This window comes from Miniopterus natalensis, chromosome 16 (genome assembly GCF_054644295.1).
Source record: "Miniopterus natalensis isolate mMinNat1 chromosome 16, mMinNat1.hap1, whole genome shotgun sequence".
In the NCBI taxonomy this organism is placed as follows: Eukaryota; Metazoa; Chordata; class Mammalia; order Chiroptera; family Miniopteridae; genus Miniopterus; species Miniopterus natalensis.
The window spans coordinates 33141597-33164322 of NC_142096.1; the positions used below are offsets into that span (position 1 = coordinate 33141597).

Sequence of the window (22726 nt, forward strand, 5' to 3'; positions counted from 1 at the left end):
CCAGGGGACATATTTGGGGGGCGGAGGGGCACCATTTAACCTGGTACACCCTCGGCAATAGAGAATAAAGATCCCTCAAGGGCGGGCCTGTCTGCTGCTCATACTGATCTAGTTGGCTTTGTGTGCATTTTGTATCTGAGCCTATTGTTGAAAAGGAGAAGGTGAACATATAGGGAGGGCCAGTGAGGTGCTGGGTCCTGTGCTGCCTGCTTTATCCTCAAGACCTCCCTGGGAAGAGACAATATTAGTCCCATTTTGCAGATGAGAAAACTAAGGTCACAGCACCAGTAAGTGGCAGAGCAGCAGCTCAAACCCAGGTCCAAAGTTCATTCCCATACCCGGGGAGTGGAAAGAGCCCTGGGCTCAGGGTCACAAGGCCTGAGCTCCAGGCCTGGCTCTGCTCCTGTGTGGCTTGAGCAGCATTGCTTAGTCTCCGTGGATCTCAGATGGACTATACCTTGCTCCCCAAAGTGTGGTTCCAGGATCTGCTACATCAGCATCACCTGGGAACTTACTGGAAATGGACAATCTCAGAAACCACTCCAAACCACCCAATCAGCACCTGCATATTAACAGTGACCCAAATGCACATTAAGGTTTGAGAAGCTGGGACTGGATCAACTCCATGGCAGCTTGCGCCTCTAAGAACCTGTTTCCATGCTTCTGTGAGGCAGAATGACAGACATCCTTTTACATTTCAGAGAGGATAATGGATGTTGGGGTCCATACCCTCTCAGGATTAAGGCATGCTCTTCAGAAGGGCCCTGCTGGGATGGGGGAAGCAGAGGGACACAGAGCCCTGAAAGGAAGTCCTGACAAAGAACATCGGCATTGAGGGGAAAGGGCTATTCAGGGGGCAGTTAACCAAGACCCAGACCAATCACTACTTAGTTTCATGTTGCTATTTGGAAAAATCAAATATTGTTTTGTGGTAAAGCATTCTTATTATTTTGATGGGTGAGTGGGTAGAAAGTGCACATAATCTTTTGGATGCAATGGGGCCTCTAGACCTCCTCTCCTCAATACCGTGGCTATATGTGGCTGTTGAGGACTTGCAGTGTGGCTGCTCCAAGTTGAAATGTTTTAAGTGTAGAATACATATCATATTTTGAAGACTTAATGTGAAAAAAAGGGATGTCAGCTATCTCATTAATAATTTTTGTATTGATTGTCGAAATGATACTTTGATAATTATTGAGTTAACTAAAGTATATTATTCAAATTAATTTCACTTGCTTTTTTTTTCTTTTAAAATTTGGCTTCTCAAAAATTTGAAATGATCCACATGACTCACCTTTGTGGCTGTTGGACAGCATGGCCCTGGACACTTAAATTTAGCCCTGGTAGAGGTGGTACATCAATGAGATGGGTGTATGGTCTTGCTGACAAATTTTGCCAATGATACAATTTTGCTCTGGCTTTCACTTCTTGGTAGAGGTTGGAATGCTACCTACAACCAAATAATAGCTTTCCAATAAGGCCCTAGTTTCTGGTCACCCACCCTCATTTCACAACTTTTTGGCCTTGGGCAAGATATTTAACCTCAGAATCTCGTCATTCTCTTCTGTTACATCATTATAATTCAACTTTACAGGGTTGTTGGAAGGATTATACAAGATGACATGCATGCAGTACGCAGCTTGGCACTTGGCACGCAGAAGGTGTTCTACAACAGTGACCAGGGCAAGACAGTGGTCCACCTTGTGGCACATCTGAAAGGGGGGAGAGAACACTGAGTGACTTTGCCATTCAGTAGGTGCCTCACCTGTGCTTACTGAACTAAACTCATGTGGTGGGCTGAGAATGTGGGGATTTATCTTTAACCACAGCTGAGTCATTCCCACACCCACATCCAGGTGTTAGGACCTCAACTTACCAGGCAGCAGGGATGCACCTGTGAGGCTGGCTCAGCCACTCTGCAGAACTCAGAACTATAAACATTCTAAACATCCTTCCCCTTCCAGGCAAACACGTCTCCCAACAGTTGTTCAAATACAAGGTTAGCCAAGTCTGGGTATAAGCAAGGGCTCTCCTCTCTGCTGAGCTTTCTTCTGCTACCCCCAAACCAAGCAACCTAGTTGCTATCCTTCATTTCTAGCTCTCTCCCCCTCTCTGATTTTTTTAAGAATACTGACTATGTAGAAATCCCTTCTCCAACCTCAGCTCCCTTGAGACTTCTCCAACATTTCTTGGGTAAGGCACTATTCTATAGTTAGATAGTTCCTTATACTGGAGCAAAATATGTCTTCTTAGAACTGCCACCATGGATCCCAGTTTTTCCTCTGGAATCACACAAAGAATTTATGGCTCTATTTATTCTACTACAATACCCATTTCTATAAAAGGAAATCTCCACTAACTTACTTCTAAGTAAAAATCTAGCACTTGTTTTCACAAAACATTATGCCAAGTGAAAGAAGCCAGACACAAAAAGGTCATATATTATATGATTCCATTTATATGAAATATCTGGAATAGGCAATCCATAGAGATAGAAAGTAGATTAGTGGTTGCCTGGGCCTGAAGAGAGGGGCGAATCATAAGTGGCTGCTAATGGATGTAGCGTTTCTTTCTGGGGTAATGAAAATGTTCTGGAATTAGTAATGATGGTTCGGTGACCCTGTAAATATATTAAAACTCAGGCTTCTGGGATGAGAACTTTATTTTATCAGGGATCTCCTTGGGTCTCAGAGCCTCTCTTCATGACTTCATTTCTAGATTCTTTCTCCCTTGTCCCACCTTGTTACTGAGGTTACTTTACTCTTGATCTGTTGCTTAGTCTCCTATTCTTGGCCATGCGCTTACCCTTAGGCCTGGACATAAAGAGCTTCTCCAGTTTTGACCCTTGACTCTTGACCTTGACCACGATTTTATGTTCACTTGATCTACTTACAGATAGCTCCCAGATCCCTAATCCAGCTCTCACCAGACCTGATTCCCACCACCTCCCATTAAAGGGATCAGACAGGTTTAGAAGACATTAGGATTGCATGAACTATACTTCTCATGATGTTTCTTTCACCTCCAGGTCAAATTAAATGTCGGACTATCTGGTTTCTAACTATTGAATCGAATCCTGAAAAGCAATATGATCTGATTATAACTTTGGAATCTTTTATAGAGAGAACCTTAGGAGTAATCAACTTCGGTTAGCCTGGAAGACACAAGTTAACTGGGAAGTCATCTTCCTAAGATCATGGGAAAGTTGTACATGAGATCAAATTTAATTAACTTCAAAAGTAAATTAGCAAACAAAATATCTTTCATACCCTTTCCTTTGCAGGCTTTGTTCAGCTTCTTGGCATCTTGATTCACATCAAAACCCTGAGGACTTCTCTCTTTGGCCTGGAGAAAATAATTGAACAGGTGGGTAGACAATAACAAGCATTCTTAAATTATCTCTGGCTGAAATTGGTAGCTAATTGGAAGACCAAACAGGTATTTAAATGAGGGACCAGCTGACACTTTACACATGGGTACATGTGGAAATCAGGTGGGGATGCTCTGGCCCCAGAGAGATGGCTGGTACTCCTTGGAGCCAGCTGGCCTTGTATGAGCACAGAGAATGGGCCCCTCTGTTCTCAAAGACAATCAGCCTGGCCAACTCTAGGATGAGTGATTTTTCTTATCAACCCTAATTTTGTGTGACTGTCTCTGAAATAAAGCATAATACAGTGGCCACTGTCTTGCAATATTGGTTCGCCGTTTTGCCATGAGACATAAGTATGTCTAGGGAGTAGACGTTGCCAGCCAGAAGCTGAGGGTTCTAGGATCTTATTACAGATCCACTTGGTGACCTGGACTAAAGCTTTGCCATTCACACAATGAGAAACATAATATTCAGTTTGCCAGAGACACCATATAGACCAGCAATAGCATCGTTACTGGTTTTTACTGCTCCCTGGGAGAGAAAGTGCCGTTTATATACTAAGCTAATGTTTCTCATACTTCAGTCATTGGCACAACACATGCACTGATTTGTCCCCAGCTCCTTAATTCTATATTATTATTTGCTTATTATTTTTATTTCAACTGACCTACTTTGTTTTTACTTAAAGTTATTTTAAGAAGGAAACTTTCTATTGGGGCTAAAATGCAAAACCAGTATCAGTTGCCTAAACAAAAGACGAACATGAAAATAAATACATCACTATAAAAATTGTAAAGGTTAATTACAGTTTTACAACTAGTAGCCGTTAGCACACCCTGCCTTCCTCAGTGCTCTTTGTATTTCCTCACAGAGACTCTTTGAGGGCGTGTGTCACTGTTTCCCATCCTTCAGTGGAGGCCAGTTTAAGTGCTCCTGTCTATTCCACTGGCTCCCCTCTCCCTCCTTTCATGTCCTTTGGCTCCTATTGGGAATGAATGGCACCCCACGTGAGGCACAGTGGACACGTTGCATTTATCTGTTTGGTATCTCTGTTTCACTTGGTCTCATTGGGGCTGTCAGGAGTGAGGCTTGAGCCCCATTGTCTTCCCTTGGGTGGGCACAAACCCTGTCACTCTGGCAATCGTGATTGGCTCAGGAGTGGGTAATCCAAGCAGGATCAATTAGTGTCTTTCCCTTGGTTGCTACATAGATATTGAGAAAGATACATCTGTCCCACTGGGCTTGGGAAGCTAGAGAGTGTGGATCTAGGGCTGCTGGCAGCCGTGCTGTCAGTGTGAAGGGAGCATGAGTTCAGAATGAAGCAAAGCAGAGACAGAAAGAGTATATATATATATATATATATATATATATATAGAGAGAGAGAGAGAGAGAGAGAGAGAGAGAGAGAGAGAATGAGACCATTGTATAAATCCTCAGATACAGCACTGCCTAGACCCTTGCACTTCCCAGTTTCATTAAGTAGCAAACTACCACCTTCTTTTAAGTTAATACGAGTTGGGTTTCTGCCCTTGCAGTCCTGACTAATATCCAGGGACTTGGGGAGGGGAAGGCTGGCTTCTAGGCCTTGGTTAATGGAGAATCATGTAATCTTAGAGCCAAAGGGATCTTCAGGGCCACCTATCACCCCACTGCCTTTTGGATTGTAAATGCATGGCCCACCCTGAAGTATGTATTGCCAAAACAAGTCAGGAGGGGACCTTACACTTGTTGAGCACCTGCCACGTGCCAATTTCTTCATTTGCAGACCTTTCTTCATTATTAACAGGGAAGAGTAGGCATTAGTAACCTACTTTGCAGATAAGGAGAGCTGGGTTCAGTCAGGTTAGGGAATATTTTGGGGCTCTTGAGGGATGCAGGGTTGCTCCCAGCTCAGTGTGCCTCCTAAGGTTCATGCTCTTGGGTCCAGTGAGCCATCCTGGACCCTCAAACTCCATGACTGGGGTCTTTGTGTCCAGTGGAGGAGTGACATATCCCATTTTCCCTTCCAAATCTTCTGTGGGATATAAGAAAGCTATCTGGTTCTCCGAGGACTTTTTGGCAGGATCAGTGACATAATTTGTGGGGCTCAGTGAAAAATTAAAATGCAAGGCTCCTTGTTCAGAAATGATTAAGAATTATAAGGTGGTGACATCAGAGCACTAAACCAAGGTGCATGATCCTTCTGAGCATGGGTCCCTATGTGACCGCACAGGCTTCACACTTAGGAAGCCCACCCTGTTTTTGTTTTTGCTTTCAAGATTTTGTGTTGATTTTTAGAGAGGAAAGGAGAGGGAGAGAGAAAGATCTATGTGAGAGAGAAACATCAATTGGCTGCCTCCTGCACACCCCCTGCTGGGGATGGAGGCCGCAACCCGGGCATGTGCCCTGACCAGAAGTCCAACCTGCAACCTTTCCGTGCAAGGGGGATGCCCAACCAACTGAACCATGGTGGCCAGGGCACCCACCCTGCTTTTATTTTTTTAATCCTCACCTGAGGACATTTTTTCCATTGCTTTTCAGAGAGAGTGGGAGGGAGAGAGAGAGGGAGAGAAACATCAATGTGAGAGAGTCATTGATCGAGCCCACAACCCGGGCATGTGCCCTGACCAGGAATCGAACCCCGATCGCCTGGATCCTAGGTGGACGCTCAACCGCTGAGCCACGCCCAGCCGGGCCCACCCTGCTTTTTGACCGAAGTCTGGAAGGAGTAGCTCTCCAAGTGTGGGACTGCGGGATGTAATCTCGGAGGCATAAATGGTGTCCTTGCTTTTCATTAGAAGTATTAAAGAGAGCTCAGGAAGTGAGGTGGAATTGAACCAGAACAGAAGAACTCTCTTATTAACAGGCCGATTCATATAATGTTCTGGATGTCATTTCAGCTTCATCAGTGCAGAGAACTATTATCTGTCCCACTTCACAACTGACAAATTGAAACAGAGACACAGGGCTCTGTGAACGGCCATGAGGTTGTGCCCTAGGCCAGGGCCCTCCGGGGCACTGGGCCTGGAGTCCAGCCGGGGTTACACTTGCCACGCCTGTGCTGGCAGAGCTGCTTCTTGCTCAGAGGGACACTTTTTCCTCCTTTGCACAAAGATGCAGCCAGGACTTGCAGATGCCACGTGGAGACTTGTTCAAGATCACCTGGCAGGGCGGTGGCTGAGTCACAGCCAGGGCTGGAACCAGGACTGTCTGACTCTGTCAGGTATGAAATGACATTCCCGCATCTAGTCTCTCACTGTTTTCCTAAGGTGATTCCATGATAAAATAGAGTCACAGGAGTGGAGGGATGGGAAAAGAGCCCTCTGAACATGCCCAGTTTGTTTATCCAGGGCCAGAAGATAAGCCCCATTCAGACCAAAATAACAGTGCTGTCTGGGGCTGCAGTGGGAGAGTGCTGACCCTCTTGTTAAGAATAAAGGTGTAGTGAGACTTAATTTCTTTCTTTTTTGCTTAACAAATAATGTGGCATAGAAGTCTATATCTGGTGCATGCCCATCAGCAGGGCTAAGTTCCCATCCTCTAGTTCCTTCTAGAAACCCCTGTTAGCCATGCTGGTTCGCTTTCCTGATCCAGACAGAATCTGGTCTTGTTCCTCTTTACAGCAGGGCATTTAAATCAGTATGAAGGGATCATGTGATGTGATTTTTTTTTTTTTTTTTTTAAAAAGGGAAAAAGAAAACAGTCTGCTTGGAATTTTCCCCTCTGTGTGGCAGGGCCGCCTCCACAATGGGCATGTTCACCAGTGCGGGCCAGTGTTGATGCGACGGAGTGTCCTTGGCGCGTTCCCATGAGCGGGGTAAGCAGCTCCTCTGGACCGTATAGAGGGCGGACATTCCACACCCATTGTTCATTGTTAGCTGACTTTGGGGCCTCGGGCCTGTTTGCCAATCAGGAGATTTCATTTTTGAAACCTGAGGCCGTGGAGCAGAACTTCCACATGAAGCAGATCTGCAGGAATGTGAGTTAGACACCACATGGGGTGCAGGGGGCTCCAGGACGGTGATGGACACGTTCGTGAGGGTTCAGGCAAATACACAGGCACTTTCACTTGCTTTCAACTACAAGTCATAATAGACTTGTTGTTGTTTTTTAAATAGGATTTGCACTGGTACTCAGGAGACACATAAAAAAGACAAGATGTTAGATGCTAATAAAAATGATTACAGAAGTCTGGGCTTTCAGCCCACATGAATCCAAGTTTAAATGTGGTTCTGCCCCCTAGCAGCCACGTGACCTTGGACCATTAACCTTCAGCTTCCACTTTCTTATCTGTGAAGTGAGGGCAGTGTCTGCTTTGTCAGGTTGTGTTGGGGGCAGAGATGTTGAGCGTGCTCTGTTGACCGTGACTGTGAAAGGAAGGGGGCCCCTAATAGGAACAGGACCATAGTTGTTTAATGATCATTCACCTTACTAACTATAGGTATGAGGTTTTTCTTACAGACCCCAGAAAACTGGAAGATGTGCTGTAAGAAGAAAAATGGAGCTGTAAAAAGATAAGAGACACCTGGGGGCCTGGATGGGTCCATTGCTCAGAAAAGAAAATGCATTTTGAGAACAAAGGACAGGATTCACTTTGATTTGGTTGCTGTGCCTGGAGCCTGACCCCACTCCAGGAGTTTACCTTGGGAATCCTGACCATTCACAGGTCCTAGGAACTGGTGGAACTGGGTTTTAACACCATTGAAAATTAACTACCTTGTTTTCAAGATTCTGGAAGGAGACACAGGACCACAGACCCTGCAGCCATCCTTCTACCCGCCCCCTACCCCCTTGCATGCAGCCCTATATAACCAGCCAGATAATAAGGGAAGGGCAGAGCAGATTTTATGTGGACAAAGCCTACTGCTCTCCCATTTTGCCAGCAATAATGGAATAAATGCTCCAATATGATTCAACTTTGTCTCTGCTTAATTGGCTGAAATAGCCACAGACACGCATCCTGGACCGACTGTGTCCAGTTTCAGTTGGAGGCTTACATGACATAACATTTCAAAAGCCGGAGAGATAGAGGGGCCACAGAGATGCCAGTCCTTCCTCTGCTTCTTTGGGCCATCTCTTGGTTTTTCTGTCCTGTTTAGATTTCAATTCTGCAAATTTTGATTCACCAGGTGGCCATCGAGATATAATAGTCTAGTTTAAAAACATGGCTTTCTAGTCATACTGGATTTGAATCCCAGTGTGACTGCTTATTACTTAGGGGCCTTGGGCAGGTTTGGGAACCCTTCTGTGCTGCGGTTTCTTTATGGTAAAATGGGGGTGATAATAGTGCCTACCTCACAAGTCTTGTGTGAGAATTTAAATGAAGTCATTTGTGCAAAGCATCTAAAATGAAGCCTAGCAGAGAGCATGTGCTTAATGAATGTAAACAATATTTGTTGAAGGAAGATCACCAATGAACCTTCCAGAATATTTTATACCCCTTCTTGCTTGAGGGGCTTTCATCTGTCAGTGGCACTCTGAAGGTCGGTTTTCCACTGGTGCGCTGCAGTTTCGATCTAGAGTTCCAGGCGTATATTTCACACGGGGCAGTTAAGTGGCTAACAATTCAGGCTTTGAAGTCCTGGGGACTTGGGATGACACACCAAGGCCACACTTTGTTAATCAGTCTCATTTGACAAGGGTGGCAATTCCCACCTCATGGAGTGTGAGACACAACCTTGGTGAAGTGTGGCCAGAGCCAGTCTGGCAGGGGCACCATGGGACCAGATGTTACTCACTCCACAGACGGCCCTGCCTGGTGCATGGACAAGCTGGGGATTGTTGATCTTGGCTTTTCTTCCTTCTAACGTGTGCGTGTCACTTCTCTTTGTCTATGTGTCACTTCTCTGTGTCCCTATGTTCCTGCCTCTAAAATAAGGAAGTGAATGATCCATTTCTCTAGAGGAAGGAGGTATAGAAAATAAACTGAGGTGCTATAAGCCTCAGAAGCAGTGTCACCTGGGTGGAAAGAAAACGCCAACTCTGGGAATTGACTCCGGGAAAGTCCAGCATCAGCACATCCACTGCCCTGGAGGAAGGTCGGCTCTGGGGTATCCAGTTCTGACACCCGCAGGGGGAAACGCAGAATGGAGAAGCAGACGTGAGAGCAAGGCCTTCTGTCTCAGTGCAATTTAAGGAAGTCTTAGCTCTTCTGATTGAAAGGGACACTTAAAGATCTCCCCCCAGCTTGCAGCAAACCCCGGGCATGGGGTTTGCGAACAAGTTAGCTGACAGATATGGTTTGCACAGCAGTTGCTTTGTGTATTATTTGGTAACCAGGGTTTTCCAAGACCCAGCCTTAAGTACACTCATATTTAAGTGCACTCCTTTTGTCAGTCCTGGTGACTTGGTCTTCTATTTGGATGGCATCAAAAGTGGAAAATAAGACTACTCTGTCTTTCAAGAAGCGTGTGAACTCACTAAAAAGCATTAAAAATCAGCCTGTCCTCGGAACAGAAGGGTCCCTCCGTCCTTCCCTCCCTGCTCCCTCCTTCCCCTCTCCCTGCTCCCTCCTTCCCTCCCTCCCTGCTCTCTCCTTCCCTTTCTTTCCCTCTCCTTGCTCCCTCCTTCCCTACTCTCCTTCTCCCACTCAACAGACAAATATTGAAGATCTATTATGTGGTGTTCACTACTCCAGGCCAGGGGCCCCTAATGACCTAAGAAACCCAGTCCTATTCCCAGGAAAATAAACATGGAAATAGATAAATGACAACTGCATTAGGTGCGGTAAACAGTTGGGTGCAAAGAGCTGAGGAGAGAAAAAGGGATTTTTATGGAGAAGTTGACATTGGTGCTGGTTTTTGAAAGCTGCCTAGAAGTCAGGCAGGGGAAATGAGGAAGAGGAGGGGTCGGGTGGGGGAAGGACATTCCAGAGCGAGCTACAGCGTGATGCTTTCGGAGTCAGCGCACATACGTGCTTACTATGACCTGTCCCTGGGCCACTGCAGAGCAAGCACGATCGATCTAAACATGACATGATGGCCTGACATGGACTTGGGAGTCAGACCTACTGTGTTCAGTTACACTTCGCCCTCGCAGGTTGTCTGAGGCTGGGGAAGCTGGCCCATCTCTTTGAGCCTTTGCCATCTGTCTTTCAAGTGGAGAAGCAAAATAATAATAATAATAAAAATTAAAAAAAATAAAGTAGAGATGCAGCTACTCTCACGTGGTGGGAGGTGGGGAGGCAATGGTGTTCGGGACGCAGTAGCGGGTGCCAGATTACAGCGAGCACTAGCCTGATGGCACGTAGGAGGTGGGATGCTTGGTGACATAGCATGTCAGGGTCATTTGTAAACTCTGAAGTGTTATCAAAATGTAATGGGAGTGGCATTTTGATTGTTTGCTCTTTCTAGTGGAGTTGCCCTGGCTCGCTGCAGTCTGCTCAGTAAATATTTGAAAGTGGTTGCTTGGAGCCTGGGCTCTGAGACAGCAGGGCTCTGAGGAAGTGCTGGGAGCAGAGGGCAGAGGGCTCGTTGTACACTTATCTAAAGAAGGCTGCTGTTCAAGCTGACGTGAAATCAGGTGGAGACTGAGGAGATTAAAAATGAGAACCAGGATTAAAACCTGGTGGTGGCATGGGCTTATTAGCAGGAGCAATATGGGGGCAGGTGAGGGTTGTGCTGGGGAGAGCCCTGGACTCCCCTGAAATCTCCTCACTGTAAGAAATGACCATTCTCACTGCTAGTTAATGGTACCTTGAGCTAATTTTGGCAATTTAGGCTAAACTTGTTTTGTGTAGATTTTAAGATCATTAAGTTGGGGAAACTGAGGTCCAGTTTGGGAAAGAGACTTCCTTGAGGTCATATGGGTACCTCTTTCCCAAGATATCCACCCTTGAGCTTGTTATGATGTTATTTCTCTCCTTATACTTTCTAAGTCTCTGTTTTCCCATTTGAAAGGTGGTAATAACAGTACCTTCTTGTGGGTTGTTCTAAGGATTTGTATCAAAAGTGTTTGGCAGGATGCTTGGCACATGGTGAGTGCTCAATGTTATTCTTATCACTTCCTTCCACCTTGACCTGATTCCCATGGAGTATTGAATAAACTCTTGACATGGCACCATTAAAACTGATTAGATAATTTTGTCCGAAATCAGAAACCATTTTGTACTTATCAATAAGTAGTAGCAGGAGCTAAGAGTTTAAGAGAAATTTATGGGGGAAAAACACATAAAATTGAGAAGGACAGCAGACTTTAAAACACTTATTATGTGCCAGGTACTGATCCAAACACCTTACATATTATAACTCATTTAATCCTCACAACAACCATACGAGATAGGTATTATTACCTCCTATTTTGCAGATGAGAAAACCAAGACACAAAGAGGTTAGTAACTTGCTTGAAGTCACGCAGCTAGTAAGTGATGGGATTCAAGCCTACACGAATCTGGATCCAGAAACTACTATTAACTTATTAACTAATTCTTTTTGTCCTTGTCAAAACAAAATAAAAAAAATTTAATGGTAGAAAAGCTCAGTTCAAATCTTAGAATGCTGGTCTTTTACAGAAACACCAGTTGAGACCTGCTGCTTGTCTGATGACCAGGGAAGCCAAGGACACCTTGCATAGCTTGTGGGATTATAAATGTTCTTGACAATGAGACAGTAGGAAGTGAAACAAAAGATAAAGACTGGTTACCACTATTTGCAAGGCCAACAAGACAGCTGCTCCTGTGGGCAAACAGTGTGCAGGAGAGGCCTTGTCCAGTTCTGCTCCCAATGTTTCTTCTGGGCCAAGTGGAATCATGTTCTCTGCTTCGAATCTGTAAACTGGGACCAATTCCTGCCCCTACCCAGCAGATGCTCAAGAAGATGAAATAAGACAATGTGATTCATTGTGGCATTATTCACAGTAGATTAAAAAATATATATATGTGGTATATAATATATAATATGTATAATTCTGGATCCAGATTGTGTAAGTTTGAATTTCGTCACTTACTAGCTGTGTAAAGATTATACTGACATCTGAACTTTGAGAAACAGTGAGTGTACCTAACCCCCATATTTTACAGATAACTGAAGCCTGGTTAAATCATCTTCCCAAGGTTACTTGCTTTTGGAAAAACCCTAAACTCCTTTCTCTCAGGATAATTTTTAAACCTCTAACTGATCACTTATTTGTACTTTGAAACCAGTTAGTATGAATGCAAAGTATTGTGCTATTGAAGTTCATGAATTCAGAGCCAGAAAACATCCTGGTGACATTTACACAGATGTGTTTGGTAGACACTGATGGGCAATTTGAAACAGAACAGAGGGGCCATTCACATTTTTAAACATGAATGTTGGGTGATTAGTGGGATATTGTTTTATTAAGTTGACTGTTTCTTGGGCAGTTTCCTTGGGACAATAAATTTGATAAAGTCTTGCTTTGGGGTAGGGAGTTTAAATCAAAATCTACTCAAATGCTTGTCAGAGAAAAATGAAAACCATTGAATCAAAAAAAAAATATTGCAGTATAGTCTGTTGGCACAGGTTCAATCTTAGAAGAATATCTGGCATTAAAACCATGTAGTTATTGCTCCATTTTAATTAGGATTCTCCCTGGTCACACTGACTATGGCAAAGGCGATTCCTCCATTCTTAGACCCTCTTTCCACTTGGACCCCTCTTTAGAAACCTAGTCATCAAGAAGGTAGACCAGATAGCCAGGAAAGTATTAGGAAGCCTGAGCTCTGCTCAACCTTAGAAGGGTGCTGAGAATGTGTGGAGCAGTTTATTGTTCTTGATCCATCTTTTCAGAGACACAATTTTAAAATGTCATGTATAAATTAAGTATTGGCCATCAGTCTAAATGAGTAGGAATATTTGCGTCATTTGGCAGATGAGGCTGGAAAAAAACACAACACAAAAAAACCCAAAACATCCACTTGGATCAGATCCCAATATGATTTACTTACATATGTTGACCATGACTATGAACACTGAATGAAACTTTCTTGATTGAAAACGGACTTTTCTCCTAAGTTTGAGATTATTTATGTGTTGGCACATTAAGAAAATCTTTTAATGAAGATTGGTATAGTTAGGTCATTTCCAGAAAAATAAGCTTTCTTAGACTATGCTCTGGGTTATACGTGTCACTGTGATACCAGTCAAAGGTGACTGTGGGGTTGAGACCTGACCTTAAGAAGATCTGACCTTAAGACCCTTCAGGGCCCTAAGGTGGTAGGCACCGTTATTCCTGAAGGCACTGACAATATACTCAGAATTGCATCCAGTGTGATGGGCCTACCATGCACTGAGCTCTGGTATAGGGAGCCTGAATGGGGCAGCCCTTTGAGGGCTATGCCCAAACTGAGGAGAGGTGAGTTTCAGTCAGTGTCCTTCCAGGTGAGTGTTGCTCATCTAGGCAGGAAAACCAGCAGCTCATCAGCCTCATTTCTGGGTGCTTTTGTAGAAAAGCCCTTCTCACCCTGGCCATCAGAAGTTACTAATAGGCTAACAGCCAGAAAAAGATATTATGGGGACACCTCCTACCCCATAGCCTTGCTTTCCCATCTATGTCTAATGAAATGATGATTCTCAACCAACCAGGAGCAATTTTGCCTCCCTGGGGACATTTTTGGTTGTTACAGATAGGGGAGGTGTTACTGGTATCTAGTCATAGAGGGCAGGGATTCTGCTAAACATCTTACAAGGGGCAGAATAGCCCCTCACAACAAAGATACCTGGCACCAAATGTGAATAGCGCCAAGATCTAATGTGCTAAGGGTCTACAACCCTGGCCTAGTGGTAGAAAAAATTCTGTCAACATGTTAGTTTAAAAGGTCTTGAGAGAGCTGTGCTTCTCCTGGTAAATGGGACCTAGGTGCTGACTAAAGCAATACCCCCGGTCACAAAGAATAGATTGCTGTGGTTACCTAAAAAGCAAGATTAGAAGTGGGCCATCGTGTTTTTAATTTTTATTTTTTTATTTTATTTTTTTGCAAAGCAGCCCAGATGACAAATCTGAAAGAAGAGTGCAAGGATGAGGTAGCTAGGAGGAAGTGTTTGAGTTAAAGTCAGTCCACAGGGAGAGGTCTGTCATCACCCCCCTGCCTCTTTGTCTGCATCCATCCCTGTTGTTGGAGGCCCCACAGCCTCACCCAGCAGCCTCAGCTGACTCATTCTCAGGGGCCCTTTGGTACCGTGTTGGCCTGGAGAACTCAGAGTCCCTCTAGAGGCAGAATAACATGCATTGTCTGGAAAGGAGCTTTTGGGTCCTGGGGAAAATGACTGTCTGCTTTGAGGTTGTCCACAGACTGCTTGGAGAGTCAGAGACCCCTGGAGAGTATTAAACCTCCAGCTATCCAATTACTGCATCAACAAGGGTGAACCCGGAGGATGGTGTGCTGGGGGGGAGATGATGACTATTTCTCAACTGTGAAAGAAACCATGCCTTCAAGAGTTATGAAAAATGAAGCACTTTCCTCACTAGAAAAGAATTATCCATTTCCTTCTTCTATTGCCAAGGGCTGTTTTCTTTGCCAATTTAATGAAGGTATGAACTTGGGACTCATTGCTTACAGGAATAAAAGAAGCTAGTGTGGTCTGGAATCCTCCAGAGTCAATGATAAGTGGGCAGATGGAATTGAAAAGAGAAAATATTGGTGGTTGAGCTGAGCCACTGAAGCATCGAATGGTGCTGTGCAGTAGAGCATAATCAATAACATGAGCAAGTTCTGATTTGCTGAAAAGGAAACAAGGTGAAATAGCTAAATTTGCTTTGAGAGAAGTTCTGTCTCCATCAGAATAAAAACAATGGGTGTTATTATTCCCCCTGGTAAGAGAGTTTAAATGTGCATTGGATCCACACCTATTAATTCTTCCTTTAAACATTTTTAACATTTTTTATCTTTCTTCTCATTCCTGCCACAACCATCCAAACTCCCATCACCGGGAAGGTGGATGATTTTACTGCCTTTCTAGCTCATCTTCAACTCTTAATTCTCTTTCCATTCCAGCCCATCTAATGGTAGCAGCAGCAGCATTAGTAGGAATATTAATAAAAATAATAGTTACAAGAAAGCAATAATGATAAAGCAATATCCCCCACTCCCAAATATAGGTAAGGCCAACCTTGGCCACAGTGGTAGACCACGGAGTAGGTATACAGCCCAAGCCAATCAGAATCCTTCTCTGACACTTTATGGATAGATGTTTAGAGAACGAAACTCTTTTCCTTGAGGTTCTTAATCTGGATCTATTTGAGGCCACGGAATTCCCTGTGGAGCCTGAACTATCTGTGGCCATGCCTCCCTCTCACCAACTCCTTTTGTCTCCCATTGAAAAGGAAAAGCTCATTTTCAGTGGGAGAGGATGAGCCAACAGAGAGAGAGAGAGAGAGAGAGAGGAGAGAGAGAAGCTCTGGGGACGAGTCCTGATTCATGGTTGTTCTCTTCCCCTTTGCCAGGGATTGGTCCAGGGATGGGCTTTTGACCAATTCTAGCCAATGAGATAAAAAAGAATGTCTGCTTGGGCTTTCCAAAAAGATTTTCCTCACTGACAGGAGTGTGGTACACGAGGAAAAAGGCACTTTTTTCCCTATCACCTTCCTTCTTGCGTGTGACCCTATCGTGTGCGATCATTAACTTGAGCACATGACCATTGTCTTGCACCCACGAAGGAAGATGCTGCCAGCACATCAAGGGTGCAGAATGGGAAGGCAGATGGGGTCCTTAATGGGTCCTTAATGAACTGTGGAACCCACACTGGAACCCCTTCCTTTCAGACTTCCTGTTAGGGTTGATAATTAAATGTCTTTGTTATTTAAGCCACTGTTAGTTTGGCAGTCTGTCTGCTACTTGTAATCAAACATACTATCTTAAAAACAAAGCAAACAAACAGCAATAACTGTGAATCCATACCTCCCAAACTACCCCAAACCCACACTTCTCTCTGAGTTTCAGATCCAGCTATTTGCTAAGCCTTATACCCAGGTGTACCACAGATACCTCCAGCTCAGCAGACCCCCAAACCAAACTCATCCTCTAACCTTGCAGACCTCCCCTCACCTTTCCCCAGGATGCACCGCCACCCACCTGGATGCACAAGCCAGGTAGCTGGGAGTCACTTCAGCTTTCCTTGCCCCTCACCTCCCATATCCATCAGTCACAAGTTATGTTGATCTGACCTTTTACTCTGCCTTCTTCTCCAATTCCACGGTCATTGTTTTATTGGGGACAGAGGTTCATCATCTTTCTCCAGGGCCACTGCTTCCCAAGTGCTTTACTTGCCTTAGGTAGTATTTCTCTCTAAACCTTTCTCCACCAGCTTCCAGCATGATCCTTCCGAAGAGCAGCTCTGACCCTGTCATTGCCTTGTCTGAGATCCACTGAAGCTTCCCAACTGCCTAAGGGGGTGCTTCTCAAAGTGTGGTCCCCTCATTTCTCCTGCACAGAATCATTCCCTCCACTGTCTAATTTCTGAACTTAGTTACCATGGACACATTTCTATTAGTACATGCATCACACATCATTATAATTATTTGTTTGCCTCTCTTTCTAGACTATGAGCCATCTGAAAGCATGGACTGTGGGCTTTTCTTACTCTTTGTTACCTAGAGAGCCTCAAACAGTACCTGGCTCATAATAATTTCTCTAAACCGATACGTAAAATTGACTGAAAAGACAGAGAGTGGTTTCCTTCCTCTATGCTGGAAGAGGGGCTCCTCTCAATGCCTTTTCTCAGCTCTAGGATGAGGTGGGAGAGAGTGCAGCCTGGGGTGGGGGGAGGAGGGAGCAGAATGGGGCAGTTCCCTGGGTTGCATTTGATGTGAGAAGCCTGGGGAGGAGGGCATGGGGCTAAGTAGTTTTTAAATGCTATCATCCAGGGATCTCTTCCGGCTGAATGGCGGGAGTGGTTCATGGTCAAGGCAGGGGCACAGCTCTAGCCTAGGCCTGTGAGAGCCTTGCGCTTCCACATTGCTTCTCAAACTTGAATGAACATCCGAATCACCTGGAGGGCTTCTTCAGCTGCAGATTGCTGGATTTTCAGTTTCAGTAGATCTTGGGTGGGGCCCCAAAATTTGCATTCCTAACAAGATCCTAGATTATACCCATGATGCTGGTCCAGGGACCACGTTTAGGAACCATTGCACTAGAAGCATACTGGTATTGGACCCATGTTTCTGAACTTAGGACACATTAGAATCACTTGGGGAATCTTAAAAAATATAGATGCCAGGACCCTACCCACACATGGGTCTGGAGGTGTAAGTGGACAAAGGAATTTGGACTTCCATTGAGCAAAACATTTGTTTAAGGCTCACTTAGAAAATTTAATGAATTGATGAATTCATCAAATGTTTATTGAGCATTTGCTATGTGCCAGGCATTGTGCTGTTAATGGGAACGCAGAGATGAAAAAGACAGAGTTCTGCCTCTGGAGAACCTCAATCCAGTGCCCGGGGGATGTATCAACAGTTCTAAAACCACGTGGGAGAGGAAGGATGGCCTTATACCCACAGTACTATGGAAGCATTGAGATAGAGCCTCTAATCCACCTTGAGGGACAAAGAGGAAGCTCAGGGTGGGGTAGAGAGGAGGTGATGAGGGGACAGCCCACTTCAATAGTTGCAAAAATCCCAACAGTGTAGCTTCCACTTGGTGTAATATGAGCCTTCACTGAGCCCCAGGCATAGTGTGAAGAGCTTCTGCCTAAATCCAAATCCATGCTTTGCCTCTTACTAGATGCACAACCTAGGACCAGTGGCCTAACCTGTCTTTTTCTCACTTTCCCCGTATTTAAAAGGGGAAGGATAATAGCGTCTCCCTCATGAAACTCTTGGGAAAACTAAATGATACAACACATGTAGAGTCCTAGGTAGAGTGAAGGACTCCAGTGTCAAGGACCAGAGCCAACCCCTCGGACCAGCTCACAGTTTAGTAAGCACTTGACAAATTTCCCATATCATCATATTGTTTCAGAAGGCCCCTCCCCTTTTTTAAAAAACATATCTTTATTGATTTCAGAGAGAGGAAGGGAGAGGGAGAGAGAGAGATAGAAACATCAATGATGAGAGTCACTGATCCGCTGCCTCCTGCACGGCCCCTGCTGGGGATCGAGCCCGCAACCAGGGCATGTGCCCTGACCGGGAATCTAACCATGACCTCCTGGATCCTAGGTCCATGCTCCACCGCTGAGCCACGCCGGCCGGCTGGAGGGCCCCTTTAAACCTCTGGCTGTGCCCCATCCCTGGGAGCTGGGCTTCTCATTGCTGCGTGGGGGACCTACAGGCCGGCGCACCCTGGGGCGCCTCGGATTCCAACCCCTACACTAAGCGGCCCCCGCAACCACAGTTTCAGCGTCTTGTATCAGGTTTCCAGTTTGCATGTTCTTTCTTCTGCCTGTGTATTTGTCCTGGGCAGCCTTTCCCCCACCTCTTTAAAATGACTGTTTTTATCTACCATACACAAGAAATCCCCAAAACCAAGCCCGTGAAATTGTGTCTCAAATGTATCCTGACTTTGAATGGGAAACCTGTATTTAAATTCAGAAGCTGTGCTGTGGTGGATGCCGTGTTTGGACGTTCGAGGGCCTTTTGTTTCCTCTTGCACTGGTGGTGGTGTCCTGAAGGACTAACTTCCTCATGAAAGGTTTCCTGAAAGGGGAGGTGTGACTGCCTGGTTTCTGCCTGGTTTCTAGGCTGGTTTCTGCGTGGGGCTCACTATGTTTCTTTGGCTTTTGGGATCATATTTTAATGCACCCTTTTGGTTAAAGCCACACTTCCTTTGATCCCAAATTCTCAGTCACATTTCTACCTGCCCCACAGCTTCCCTTCTTTTCTCTGGAATCTGGACCTTACATGGCTCCCAGGTGTTCCTAGCCACCTTCATTTGATCTTGCTGGTGTTCACTGGCTGCAAGTCCCAAGTCTCCCTTTTAGACAATATTTATGTTGGCTAAATATTGGCACAAGGAAGTCATAAAGATGGCATGTGCACAAACACCACGGCAGGTCGCTGAGCAGATGTTCTCACATTCACAAGTTTTCATTTATGGGCACTCATGATGACACCTGCCTTTGTGGGCAGTGTGCCGATCTGTCCTCGTAAGGATGGGGGTGTGCTCCAGTTCAGTGTTTCTCAAACTCTGCTGCACGTTAGCATCTCCTGGGGAGCATTTACAAATCCCAGTGCCCAGGCCTACCCCAAACTAATGAATTGGACTCTCTGGGGGTGGGACTCAGGCGTCAGTGGTTTCTAGAAATCCCCAGTGTGCAGCCAGTCTGAGAACTGGCTCCCCAGTTTAGTGCTTCTCAGACTTCAACGCACATAAAAATCACTTGAGGGTCTTGTTAAAAATGCAGACTCTGACTCAGCAGGTCTGGGTGGGCCTGAGATTCTGCATTTCTAATAAGCATCCCAGCAACAATGTGGATGCCACTACCCATCTAGGGACCACACTTTGAGTAGCAAGGCTGTAGACCTGTCTAGTGCCCATTCATCAGTTTTGAAAATAATTTTCCGGAATCATTAGACTTATTAAGTTTGTGATCACCCCCATATTTATCAATGTCCTCTATGTCTCTGCTCCTTCTATTTTACCCTGCCAATACCCTACAGGCAAGCTCTATGGCAAAGTCATCTCTCGTGATCTCAATACTCTTTTCCTCTAGATCTCGATTCACTTGAAAACAACTCACACGGTAGAATAAAGAGCCATCTGGCTAAACCTAAGCGGATTTTTCTGTGGATCTTATTTTTCTGTCTATACACAAAGCTCATTGCGCACAAGGACATGCCCCCCAGGCAAAGCAGACTTCGAACATCGTGTGATTTAGCAAATCATAATAACCCAGGATCTTATTACTGTTCCAAATAAGTGAGTCACAAACACTAGGTCTTCAGTTCAAAAAAATAATTAACGATGACTAAAGGATAGGGGAAAAGCACAAAGCAAAAAAAGTAATTTTCAGTTTTCAGAATTGGCTAGGATTCTGTATTATAGTACCTTGGAAAATGTAATCCCCTGGCCAACACTCTATTGGCTTTAGAACAATGTTTGTCAAGCAGTTATCTGTGAACCCTGGTCTGTGGACATGTTCTTGGGGATTCAAAACTCCCCTGGTAGGCTTCTTAAATAGTGTAGTGAATGCTGATAATAACTTAAAAACTAATATAAAGCATATTACATCATCAGGGTGGCTAATCATGACCAAGACTCATGGTTCCAATGCTTGCATTTTCTCTTTGCTTATGATTGTATAAATGCAAAATAGTCGTACTTTAAATGTTGCAGGCTAGTGATAAAAGAACAAAAAACAGGGGGAGGTTTAATATAGTAATTATGCATTTAAGCCAAGAGAAAGCCCAATTGTATTACATGGAGTCTTATAAAAGTTTCTCAGTAGTTTGGATAGAGAAACGCAATAGAAGAGCTAAGAAGTCACTCACCATGTTATATTTCGCACATGGTGCCACCCAAAGAAACCACATCACAGCAATCAGGACCATTTTACATTGAGCGCGACCATTTAATCTCAGCAAAATAACATCGTCTATCACATAAAATCATTAACATACATTTGCACATCACCGACTAGTATTTAATTTTTTAAATTTGTTATGCTGTGTAGTTGCTTCAGAACTGCAAGCATTGTTTTAAACTTGTACATACTCAAGTTACTTCCTAACGCAAATAATTTAAGTCATTACTGGGACAACTTTTTGTCTTTCAAAAGGTCTTGCATTTACTCATTTAGAAACACAGTCTTTGAACATACTCATTCCTTGGGCACATGTTAAATTGCATTAGTATTGGCACATGTTAAATTCCTTTAGTATTTTCAAAAATGTCCTTGTGGCCACATTGTAGCCTCATGTTCTGAATTTTAAGGCCCTGTTAAGGGGACTCTGTTGGAAATGTAAACTCAGTGCTTAGATTATATTTTCATATTAGCTGCAAATATCGTAGCCAACATTTTCTGGGGACAATATTTCCCTGCTTGGAAGTACATGTCTGGTGATGCCATTTTCAGACTGGAGGGTTGTGGAGGGCCCAATATGACAAGTCAGTGGTGAGTAACACTGGGCCCATAAGAGAGCCCACTCATACCTATGATTTGGAGGGAGAAAAAGTGCTTACAGGCTGCTGGGCTTCTGGCTGTCCACACCCTGGAGAGGGGCAGAGTGGCCGTACGACTGCCGAGGGTAGGGTGTCCTCTTTGGGCAACTGTTGGCTGCCTTTTGAGAGGCAGTAAGACTGGCTCTGAGGATTCGAAAGAGAAATACGTAAAAATGCTATTCCACTCATAAAAGCCAGCTGCCCCGTGGGGTTGACTTTCAAGGGATGCAATGTCTTGCTAAACTGCCAGTGCAGGGCACATGATTGTCCTCTGCATCTATCTAAGTACTTTATGAACAGGTTTCAGTTTCTCTGAAAGATACACTGACAGGAAGGCTCATAATCTTGGCTAGTGTGTAATGCTATTTACAGATGATTTTAAAAATAATGTCTTTCCGAAGAAGATATTTGTAGGTTTGCAACCATATGAGTGTAAGTTTAATTTACAGCAAAGGAAAAAACCACATAAACGAAGTCAGAATTTACATAAAATTTTGGAATTTTATTCTCTTTGCTCCTACTGTTCACCTAATAAATCATTCTTGCTGCAGGAAGCTATAGTAGATGCAGCAAGACCTTATTAAAATTCTTATTTCAACAGCTTTAGCTATTCATTTTTCAAGGTTTTACTCTGCCCTGCCCTGTGGATAGTTGGTTCCAGCTGGTAGTCTTTTAGTCACTTGTTGGTTACTAGTGATTGAGACATGTCATTCACATTAACCTAGGCATTGCAGAAGAAAAGTAAACTACTGAGTCTGTTTCATGGATATTTGCAAATATCTGGGTGTTTGACTCTGTTTAGAAATAATACTGGTATATTTTCACCTTTCAATCCAAGTTATATGGCCTTGTAGAAGTATTTTTACCTTGATCTACTGATATTTGCAACAAGACCCTCTCTTCCCTGCAAAACCCTGATGATCATAGTCTATGAACTTTTGTGCAACTTTGCTATTTACTAATAGCACTAGTTATTCATCCCACAAATACATATTAACCATTTTTCTCTCTACAGGGCACTATTTACCACCCCATTTTAAACACTTTTCTAAAAGCATTTTAATCTCCCTCCTAAGAGGTTTTAGACTGATGGAGAAAAAAATATATTCCAAAAGCATTTTAAAAGCATGGGATGCTGTTTGAAAACCAGTAATAAGGGGTAATCACAACCCAAAAGTCTAAAAGTATCAATCATGATTTCATAGTTTAAATTTCTACACATGCTATAACCAAAACAAAAACTGTGTTCGATTCCCAAAGGCAATAAATACTTACCTGATGATTGCCCATTTTCGTTTTTCTGAGATAGTTGTTCTGTATTTTAT

General features: G+C 44.1%; 1 protein-coding gene across 1 annotated transcript in view; it reads right to left on the reverse strand.

Annotated features, from left to right (window-relative positions):
- The window catches only part of ANXA13 (annexin A13), a 43263-nt gene extending 21673 nt beyond the window's left edge, over positions 1 to 21590 (reverse strand). Inside the window, exons 1-2 of the mRNA XM_087825186.1 lie at positions 21423 to 21590; positions 3270 to 3345 (exon numbers count right to left, since the gene is read on the reverse strand). Of these exons, the coding sequence (XP_087681312.1) occupies positions 3270 to 3345; positions 21423 to 21590 (244 nt within the window). The remainder of the gene's footprint in view (positions 1 to 3269; positions 3346 to 21422) is intronic.
- Positions 21591 to 22726: the final 1136 nt, after the last annotated feature.